Genomic DNA, 10,982 nt, shown 5'->3' with positions numbered 1-10,982 from the left:
ACAAGGTGAGAAATGCTCTGTGAGCAGCACCCACCAGGTCAGGATGACACTCAGTTAAAAGCAAGGCAGACACGTGCAGTAAAATGCTGAGAGCAGATTCTTCCTGATAATAGAGGTAGAGGAATAGAATAATAGTTCACAGGAGTCTGAACAGTTTGCAGAAGTATTATTCATACAAGGAGAGGATGAATGGTTCAACCTGAACGTAGCAGTCTAGAATAGGGCAGTTATCTACAAGTACTGTACTTACATAAAGAGAACATAAACATCACGGATACATCGACTTCCCTTTGTTGTATGCTACTCAAATTCAACATATGTTTGAGCATTTTTATATAGAATATATTAACCTAACCTGTCCCACTGAATCACAGCCACATCTAATAAGAGAGATTAAGTATGATAAAAGTGATCACATCCTAAAACAGGTGACGTACACAGGAATGTCAGCTTTTATTCAAACAGGTGACAAAAAGGCAACAGGTGCAAGCTGTTACAGACAATTAATTCCATGTGTTAGACATCTCTTCCTCACACATATGTAAGACTGGAACACCCATACATTTCCTTAATGGACTGCGTTAACAGAACCCAGTATAAAATCAGAAATCTCTGGAGCCAATGATATCAAGTCAAATTCAAAATCACTTCCCACTGGGCACAGACGTCAATTCAACATCTATTCCACTTTGGTTCAACGTAATTGAAACGACGTGGAAAAAATGTTGATTCAACCAGTGTGTGCCCAGTGGGTTGAATGTACCAACCTTTGCAAACTTTGTGCAAAACAGACATAGTACCTTTTCCTCATTGAGCAGCACTACCACCATGTCAGTTGAACATTACTAAATAAATATGCACAACATGATTAAATCATAAATAGAAAATAAATATGTCTTTATGACTGCATTTAGATAGGCAGCCCGATTCTGATATTTCTGTCACTAAATGGTCTTTTGACCAATCAGATTTGAAAAAGATCTGATGTGAAAAGATCTGATGTGATTGGTCAAAAGACCAATTAGTGGAAAACATATCAAAATTGGGCTGCCTGTGTAAACGCAGCCATAGAAGCCGTTCTGTAGATCCATCACTTCCTCTGTTGCCATTTAGTTCCGAATGATTACCAAAGCATACCACCAGGATAATCTGAGATGCAAAAATACATATTGTAACATACAGAAATGTGAATCCATATAGTAACATACAGAAATCTAAATTTCTAAGTAGCAATCTTGCAAAACAAGTCATATTATCAGGGGTGTGACTGGTTGGCCTTTCAATCACTGTTAATTAGGATGAATACTGAACTCAAATATTGTCCTCTCAAGGTTCCTATCAAATAAAGGTTAATATCAAATAAGGAAACAATAGCAAGTCTGTCACACATGGTGAACATAACAACAAAAACATGTCAATCATCATTTCAGTATTAAAAGGTAAAAATACCAAATATAGATATAAAACTTGAACAAAATAAAACAGAAGTCTTTCAACAAAGCAAACAGCACAACAAACCTGGCGACGCAACTGTCAAGCTTCTACAGTGGAGACAGGCCAAAAAGACTACGACCATCTGGAGGCAGACACACAATAAGAGCATTTGGCTTCATTGGTACAATCAAATCAGAATGATTAGTAATACTAAAGTAACATGGAATCAATGTAAACATTCAAGAGATAAAAGAAAACATGAATAGAATGTTGCAGTTCTTCCACAGCCTCTTCTCTGGGGTGAAGGAGAGTATCTATCCGATGGCTGCTGCCAATGTGGTTTAGCTGTCAGGGAGACACAAGGGACAGTGACATACTGTTATAGAATTGGGGAAAAAAGTATAAATTACTCAAGTTTACAGTACAGCTTATATAGAAGCTAGGGTCACACATTGAGGTGAAAAAGACATGGGTGTGAAAGTACATATTTTCTGCACCATATTCACTCATTTATCTCTTGTGAAGCCTCAAATAAAAATTTTAAAATGTTACAACTGCAGAGCCGATCAAAACAGTTTCAACATGGTAGGTTTTGAATGTTAACCCAGAGGCCCTTGCAGCAGATTGAGGATATTATTTTAGCACAGAGGGCAAAGCAGTCTCATTGCTTTTTCACACCTTGTTCTGCCAAGCGTCCCAATCACTAGGTAGGTTTTCATGTTCCACACAGCTCATCTCACTGAGGGAGAAGAGAAGGTCTACCTATGAGTGCCAAGATATCAGCTGAATTTCACACTCATCAACAGCAGAGCGACTGGCTGTACCTCTAAACCTTCCTGTTAGGATTCTTAAATTGAATTCAAACCTCTTCAAACTTCAATGTAATCATCATGGCTTTTCTGCCATTTCTGTGCACATTCCATGTCAAACTGACACTGTCGATAGTGTGTGTGTGTTCTTTAATCAACTAATAATCCAACTTTCATTTGGAATCCTTTGAAAAACATACAATTTCCTGTAATTCTACACATTTTGCCATGGAGGTTAAATAAAATGTTGCTTTTTAAAGCAACATTTCTTCTGCAATTGTATAATAATAATAATAATAATATGCCATTTAGCAGACGCTTTTATCCAAAGCGACTTACAGTCATGCGTGCATACATTTTTGTGTATGGGTGGTCCCGGGGATCGAACCCACTACCTTGGCGTTACAAGCGCCGTGCTCTACCAGCTGAGCTACAGAGGACCACACATGTTGTAATGGAGCTGAGAGAAAATGTTGCAGATTTTAAGCACATTTCCTGCAATTCTACACATTTTAACAGATTAGTGCTGTATTCCTATGCTCAAACATTATAACAAAATCAATGGGGGCCTGATTGTCTAGCTCAAAGATTATAGGCTATTATGAAAAAATATATAGGTCCATTATATTTTCTACATACAGTGGGGGAAAAAAGTATTTAGTCAGCCACCAATTGTGCAAGTTCTCCCACTTAAAAAGATGAGAGGCCTGTAATTTACATCATAGGTACACGTCAACTATGACAGACAAAATGAGAAAAAAAAATCCAGAAAATCACATTGTAGGATTTTTAATGAATTTATTTGAAAATTATGGTGGAAAATAAGTATTTTGTCAATAACAAAAGTTTCTCAATACTTTGTTATATACCCTTTGTTGGCAATGACACAGGTCAAACGTTTTCTGTTAGTCTTCACAAGGTTTTCACACACTGTTGCTGGTATTTTGGCCCATTCCTCCATGCAGATCTCCTCTAGAGCAGTGATGTTTTGGGGCTGTCGCTGGGCAACACGGACTTTCAACTCCCTCCAAAGATTTTCTATGGTGTTGAGATCTGGAGACTGGCTAGGCCACTCCAGGACCTTGAAATGCTTCTTACGAAGCCACTCCTTCGTTGCCCGGGCGGTGTGTTTGGGATCATTGTCATGCTGAAAGACCCAACCACGTTTCATCTTCAATGCCCTTGCTGATGGAAGGAGGTTTTCACTCAAAATCTCACGATACATGGCCCCATTCATTCTTTCCTTTACACGGATCAGTCGTCCTGGTCCCTTTGCAGAAAAACAGCCCCAAAGCATGATGTTTCCACCCCCATGCTTCACAGTAGGTATGGTGTTCTTTGGATGCAACTCAGCATTCTTTGTCCTCCAAACACGACGAGTTGAGTTTTTACCAAAAAGTTCTATTTTGGTTTCATCTGACCATATGACATTCTCCCAATCCTCTTCTGGATCATCCAAATGCACTCTAGCAAACTTCAGACGGGCCTGGACATGTACTGGCTTAAGCAGGGGGACACGTCTGGCACTGCAGGATTTGAGTCCCTGGCGGCGTAGTGTGTTAATGATGGTAGGCTTTGTTACTTTGGTCCCAGCTCTCTGCAGGTCATTCACTAGGTCCCCCCGTGTGGTTCTGGGATTTTTGCTCACCGTTCTTGTGATCATTTTGACCCCACGGGGTGAGATCTTGCGTGGAGCCCCAGATCGAGGGAGATTATCAGTGGTCTTGTATGTCTTCCATTTCCTAATAATTGCTCCCACAGTTGATTTCTTCAAACCAAGCTGCTTACCTATTGCAGATTCAGTCTTCCCAGCCTGGTGCAGGTCTACAATTTTGTTTCTGGTGTCCTTTGACAGGTCTTTGGTCTTGGCCATAGTGGAGTTTGGAGTGTGACTGTTTGAGGTTGTGGACAGGTGTCTTTTATACTGATAACAAGTTCAAACAGGTGCCATTAATACAGGTAACGAGTGGAGGACAGAGGAGCCTCTTAAAGAAGAAGTTACAGGTCTGTGAGAGCCAGAAATCTTGCTTGTTTGTAGGTGACCAAATACTTATTTTCCACCATAATTTGCAAATAAATTCATTACAAATCCTACAATGTGATTTTCTGGATTTTTTTTCTCAATTTGTCTGTCATAGTTGACGTGTACCTATGATGAAAATTACAGGCCTCTCTCATCTTTTTAAGTGGGAGAACTTGCACAATTGGTGGCTGACTAAATACTTTTTTTCCCCACTGTATTTTATATTTGGTTTTAGTCATTTAAATGTACACAAAGCATTTTTCTATCCCAAACAAATAACAAATAAATGCAATGGATAAAACATGTAATCCCACGACCCACCTGGACCCCTGCCGCAACCCACAAGTGGGTCCCGACCCAGTTTGGGAACTACTGCGCTAGAGGATCATTGACACGAACTTGCTTGAGTTTGATGTCACTTTGAACAATAGCGAAATCTTACCCTAAATCCTGTTTTTAACATAATATGGGTAAAGATGCTCAACTTAATTAGTGTATTTAACAAGAGAGGAGAAAACAATCAAATCAACACACTCTTAGGGAAGTTATTTGTTCCAAACGCTAAAACAAGCTCTAACACAATGCACTACCACAGATCTCTCACAGTCTGACTGATGAGCATCAATGACTAAATACCATTCTATTTACAAATAACCCCAGAGTCCTTCCAAAGGACGAACATTTAAAGTTAGTACATTTGAAACCGTCTGGTCTCAAATGATGAATGTAACATGTCAAGGGCATAGAAAACCACATACCTTCCATGGTGGCCAATTCCTTCTCTCCTGTCATCTGTTGGCTGGCATGTTCACACCTCTGAATGATTTATTCTGGAAAGGAAAAAAGTGCAATATTTTAGAAACACTGCGATAATAGCCTAGATCTCAGATCAAAAGTAATGATCTTTAGGCAACACTTTATTTTAAGGATCCATAATAAACCATTTATAAGGCATTTACAAACCGTTTGCTCACCATTTATTAATCATTACTGTCATGTGCCTTTTACTGAGGAGTTAATAAGATAGCTATTCACAAATGTATTTATATTTCCTTAAACATCTTGTGTTGTGCACTTATTCTTTTACCAGGTACTGCTGGAAGGACAATTGTTACAGCTACCTTGTGCTTTGGACATCTCATGGAGAAGTTTTCTTCGTTAAGCACACAGCCTGCAAAGATAGATTGAAAATAAAGCACTTAGTCAACACAATGATTCTTCATTGACAGAATTGTACATAGGCAGAGCAGGACATCTTCCGACCTGACTGAGCTGCACAGCTGTAGTGGTACTTATTGGGGCACCCTTTCTGGAAGCAGCCCATGGTTGCACCTGCTGCGTGGCATGTGGAACACACCTGGAGAAGAAACAAACTGTAAAAAAGCACGGTCTGTATTTGAGAGGCCAAGGACACAGTGAAGGAGTAAGGCATTGTGTGTTACCTATTCACAAGCATAATGGTCCTCTGTCTATCTGAGCTACTTCAGTTTGACCTTGTTTATATATTTTGATAAAGTGAGGCAGACAAGCTACATATGCATTTCAGGAATGTCAGAAGACACCAATGCATTTTGATTTAGCAGACACAGTAACATGATCATATTTTCTGTTATGTTCTTCTCTATGTTGCACTCGAAATACGCAAGCACAAATGCACATTATCTCGAACAAAGACGTAGCATTGAATTTGACTCACTGTTTCTTGGGCGAACCTAACAGCCTCCTCCAAGCCGTAGAGCTTTCCTTTAACTAAGAAAACACCTGTGGACCATATGCCACAGTCCTCGTGGATCCAGCATTCATTGGTGTTGTGGGGCACCACTGGCGGACTGTGGCCGTTCACCACGCAGCCGTTTGTTCTGAGCTTTTTGGCTGAAGGCAATGTGGAGCTTTCACAATCACTGACAATGATGCAGCAGTCGTCATCTACAGCTTCTATACTAGGCACATTGCTCAGTTCATGTAATCCATTCTTCTCTACCTGACCCCATAGGCCTATCTTACAATCTACAGACAGTTCACTGTCCTTGTGTTCTTCCTTCTGGGCCTGCTGTTTGCCTTGTTCCTCCAAAGCAGGTCCAGTTGGATAGTAAGGCCCGTGAAGGTCCCCTAGGCCCACAGCATTAGCTGACCCACCACACAGGCAGCACACCATTAGGGGCTGACACTTACTCTTTGAGCTGAGGCGACCCAGACGATAACAAGACGTCTTAGGAACAACACCAGACAAAGACCCAGACCCAGTTGGTTGTTGTTGCTGTCCTTTGTTCTGCCTCACATCCTTCTCCTCCTGCTGATCGTTGATCACTGTACAAGCAGAGTACTCTCTCTGCTCCATGTGGACAAAAGGGCAAAAGTTCTCTGATTTACTGGCCCTTTTGTCCTGCTTGTAGTTTGCATATTTCAGCTTGATTTCTGCCTCTTCATGGGAGAACATGGAGGATGAGCCAGCTTGTTTGTGTTTCTCCCTCCTTCGTTTTGTTTTACTTGCTGCTGCTTTTCTACTACTTGAGGCCTGCTTTGCTGGGCTTCTCTGGTGGGTTTTCTGCTTGGTTCCTGACCTTTTGCTCCTGGGTGAAGAGGGCTTTGTCCACTCCTGTTGGATGTATTCCACATGTGTGGCCTTGGGCCTTGACTCTGTAGCAGGTGATGATCCTCTCTGTGGCCTTCTAGAGGAACGTAGGCTCTCAGAGGGGTCCTGTCGAACTGTCCGACGGTCCACATCAGAGTCATCAGAATCTACTACACACCTGTACAGGTAGACAGTTGGCTGTAACCAAGACTCATCCTCTGAACTAGATGACTTCTCCTTTGAGTCCATTGTGTCGACAGAATGTTCCTTGGGTAATAGTCTACTCAAGTTTTTGGTATGGATTTTTGAATGATGGCGAGTGACATTGTTGGTGGGCTTCTGAGCGCTGACCTCAGGCTGTATTGTTATAGGATGTGGAGAAAGGCTTTTCTTTACAACATTACTAGCTTCACCTGTCAGCCTTTTCTCATTCTGAACATCAACAGGTAAACTGGGAATCTTTTTCTTTTCATTGGTGATGGGAACTTCAATGACATCACTATCATCACTTGAGATATCCACAGGAGAACTGACAGATTTCCCATACAAAGCAGCTAATTCCGACAGGTTAAGAACAGGTTTTGCGTTCACCGACATCCCCTCTGTGCTTTCAGATGAATCCTCTGAGTATGTATTGTCAGGACTGGGGGAACTCAGTGTCTGGGGCAGTAGAAAACAACCTTTAGCTTCACCCAAAGAGACAGCGCCAGGGGACGGAGAATCCACTAAGGGACTAACAGATCCCCTGTCTAAATAGTCCTGAGGTGAGGGTGCTTCCTTAGAACTGGAAACAAGCAAAATGACATCAGAGTCACTCTGACTCTCTTCTCCCTCAATACTTTCAGAAATGGGGCTCTCTGCATTTAGGCTCTCTGTAGGGTGTGGCTCGTACAACCCTGAGTCCCGTAAGCTTCTGTCCATACCATTATGTAAAAGGGGGGAGCGAACACAAGTCCTAGTCCCGTAGGAGAGTCTGACACCTGTGTCTGTTAGTGTTTTCTCAGAGAGGAGCTGCATGCAGGGCATGGACACATGGTCGTCAGTGATGCTGTGCCAGCTGGGCTTCTTCATCAGGTCCAGAACCTCTGTGGTCCTGGGATTCAGATGACTCTTCCCACATCTCTTTGAGAGATCCAAAGCCATAGGAAGAGGGTCTTGAGATGACAGCTCCATAACTGTAAGACAAATACAGTCACAAAGATGGGTTAGCCCATACTCTGAGGTTATTCAGTAGGCAAACTTCAGGCCTAGCCTACAGTGCTTTGCAAAAGTATTCATCCCCCTTGGCGTTTTTCCTATTTTGTTGCATTACAACCTGTAATTTAAATGGATTTTTATTTGGATTTCATGTAATGGACATACACAAAATAGTCCAAATTGGTGAAGTGAAATGAAAAAAATAACTTGTTTCAAAAAATGCTATAAAATAAATAACGGAAAAGTGGTGCGTGCATATATATTAACCCCCTTTGCTATGAAGCCCCTAAATAAGATCTGGTGCAACCAATTACCTTCAGAAGTCACATAATTAGTTAAATAAGTGTCACATGATCTGTCACATGATCTCAGTATATATACACCTGTTCTGAAAGGCCCCAGAGTCTGCAACACCACTAAGCAAGGGGCACCACCAAGCAAGCGGCACCATGAAGACCAAGGAGCTCTCCAAACAGGTCAGGGACAAAGTTGTGGAGAAGTACAGATCAGGGTTGGGTTATAAAAAAATATCAGAAACTTTGAACATCCCACAGAGCACTATTAAATCCATTATTAAAAAATGGAAAGAATATGGCACCACAACAAACCCGCCAAGAGAGGGCCGCCCACCAAAACTCACGGACCAGGCAAGGAGGGCATTAATCAGAGAGGCAACAAAGAGACCAAAGATAACCCTGAAGGATCTGCAAAGCTCCACAACGGAGATTGGAGTATCTGTCCATAGGACCACTTTAAGCCGTACACTCCACAGAGCTGGGCTTTACGGATGAGAAAAAAGCCATTGCTTAAAGACAAAAATAAGCAAACACGTTTGGCATGTGGGAGACTCCCCAAACATATGGAAGAAGGTACTCTGGTCAGATGAGACTAAAATTGAGCTTTTTGGCCATCAAGGAAAACGCTATGTCTGGGCGGCAGGTAGCTTAGTGGGTAAGAGCGTTGTGCCAGTAACCGAAAGGTCGCTGGTTCTAATCCCCGAGCCGACTAGGTGAAAAATCTGTCGATGTGCCCTTAAGCAAGGCACTTAACCCTAATTGCTCATGTAAGTCGCTCTGGATAAGAGCGTCTGCTAAATGACTAAAATGTAAATGTAAAATGTCTGGCGCAAACCCAACACCTCTCATCACCCAGAGAACACCATGTTTTTCATCAGCAGGGACTGGGAAACTGGTCAGAATTGAAGGAATGATGGATGGCGCTAAATACAGGGAAATTCTTGAGGGAAACCTGTTTCAGTCTTCCAGAGATTTGAGACTGGGACGGAGGTTCACCTTCCAGCAGGACAATGACCCTAAGCATACTGCTAAAGCAACACTCGAGTGGTTTAAGGGGAAACATTTAAATGTCTTGGAATGGCCTAGTCAAAGCCCAGACCTCAATCCAATTGAGAATCTGTGGTATGATTAAAGATTGCTGTATACCAGCGGAACCCATCCAACTTGAAGGAGCTGGAGCAGTTTTGCCTTGAAGAATGGGCAAAAATGCCAGTGGCTAGATGTGCCAAGCTTATAGAGACATACCCCAAGAGACTTGCAGCTGTAATTGCTGCAAAAGGTGGCTCTACAAAGTATTGACTTTGGGGGGGGTGAATAGTTATGCATGCTCAAGTTTTCTCTTTTTTTTGTCTTATTTCTTGTTTGTTTTTTTCATCTTCAAAGTGGTAGGCATGTAGTGTAAATCAAATGATACAAACCCCCCCAAAATCCATTTTTATTCCAGGTTGTAAGGCAACAAAATAGGAAAAATGCCAAGGGGGGTGAATACTTTCACAAGCCATATAGGGCAGAATTTCAAAAGCAGCTTTTCTACATAATAGCAACAGATGTAGGATTTTAATTTGAGGCAGTTTGCTACAGCAGGAACATAATCCCGAAGCAACAGGAAATGTGAATTATTAGCTATGTGGATTATAATTAATGGACATGTTTTGTAGGGAGTGATACATTTTTCGTTTGGGCAAATCATGTCTGACATTTTAAAGCTAAATTACAAACTTTAGAAGCCTATTTAAACCTCGAATACACTATTAGGTTTTTATTTCCTGCTGTGCAGCAAAATTCTCAGCAACAAAAGGGTTATCAAATTAAGATCTTACATCTGTAGTATTACTGCATCACTATAACAACAATGTATCGTTAAACCAAGCATTCATATTATTATTGATGATTCTTAATTTGCAACTCGTGACAGCAAATTCAGTCTACAAAATTTAAGGTTGCATTGCGTGATAACATTTGGAGATAATAATTCAGAAATTGATTTTATCTCTGTCTAACGTCGTTACTAGAAAAAAAAATGGGAGCTGCCCGTTCAACATAGTACCCGGTACCTACCCTTCGTCGTTCCTTGCTGCAGGTGAGTGCACTGATGATGGTAGCACTAGCTGGCTAGTGGCTAGCTAGCTACTTGCATCCAGGCCTTTGTAAACAGTGTGTAAACAAAGCCGCAATATAACCACAGCTAACGTTAGCCAGCGACTGTGTTGACAACCCGACTTTATCTAGCTAACTAGCTAGCTGGAGTTAGCTCGCTATTCATCCATAATAACATGTGTTATAACAAACATGTTGCCAAGGACCCCTTATATTGGGAAATAGTTGTAAATCAACTAACTATTTTACCTACCTTATTGAAATTAATAAAGTAAGCTGATAGGGTGCTCCCTTTCCAAAAAGGGCATCTCGTAGTTTACTTGCATTGGTGAAGAACTCAGCTGGCAGCTGGTGGTAAACGAGCAATGCATTATGGGAGATGAGAGTTGTGTCAGTTTCATTTGATGTGGAATTTAACAAATATTTGATCAATATTGATAAATGTATCAATTTTCATTCATGATAACGATGTTTTTTTTAATTTATTTTTTATAAAATATAATACATTCATATAATATTTTGTATATTTCCCTGTCCTCTGATGATTTGATTAT

At 41.1% G+C, this 10,982-nt stretch overlaps 1 protein-coding gene across 2 annotated transcripts; it reads right to left on the bottom strand.

Moving 5' to 3' along the window:
* Window positions 1-725: 725 nt before the first annotated feature.
* Window positions 726-10,771, bottom strand: LOC311148564 (uncharacterized protein). 2 transcript variants are annotated; one of them, XM_084185549.1, is made up of 6 exons: window positions 10,682-10,771; window positions 5,963-8,013; window positions 5,530-5,623; window positions 5,388-5,437; window positions 5,025-5,096; window positions 726-1,779 (listed from the first exon to the last, which is right to left on the bottom strand). In XM_084185549.1, exons 2-5 carry the CDS (start codon window positions 8,009-8,011, stop codon window positions 5,055-5,057), a joined length of 2,235 nt encoding a protein of 744 aa, XP_084041675.1. In that variant the 5' UTR covers window positions 8,012-8,013; window positions 10,682-10,771; the 3' UTR covers window positions 726-1,779; window positions 5,025-5,054. The 2 variants fall into 2 exon arrangements, with proteins under 2 accessions (XP_084041675.1, XP_084041676.1); XM_084185550.1 differs by having other exon boundaries at window positions 10,390-10,737.
* Window positions 10,772-10,982: the final 211 nt, after the last annotated feature.

This window comes from Coregonus lavaretus (assembly GCF_964263955.1).
Source record: "Coregonus lavaretus genome assembly, chromosome: 2".
Classification (NCBI taxonomy): Eukaryota; Metazoa; Chordata; class Actinopteri; order Salmoniformes; family Salmonidae; genus Coregonus; species Coregonus lavaretus.
Note: the sequence above shows the minus strand (reverse complement) of the source record. Positions and strands in the feature narration are given on the sequence as shown.

Bases quoted from the DNA above. Each gene is read 5' to 3' on its own strand.
- LOC311148564 (XM_084185549.1), bottom strand. From the start codon at position 8,011: ATGGAGCTGTCATCTCAAGACCCTCTTCCTATGGCTTTGGATCTCTCA. The intron at 5,624-5,962 runs GTGAGTCAAATT...TTTCTTCTCCAG, and splicing joins TTAGGTTCGCCCAAGAAACA to GTGTGTTCCACATGCCACGC. The intron at 5,438-5,529 runs GTCGGAAGATGT...CTATCTTTGCAG, and splicing joins CAGCTGTGCAGCTCAGTCAG to GCTGTGTGCTTAACGAAGAA.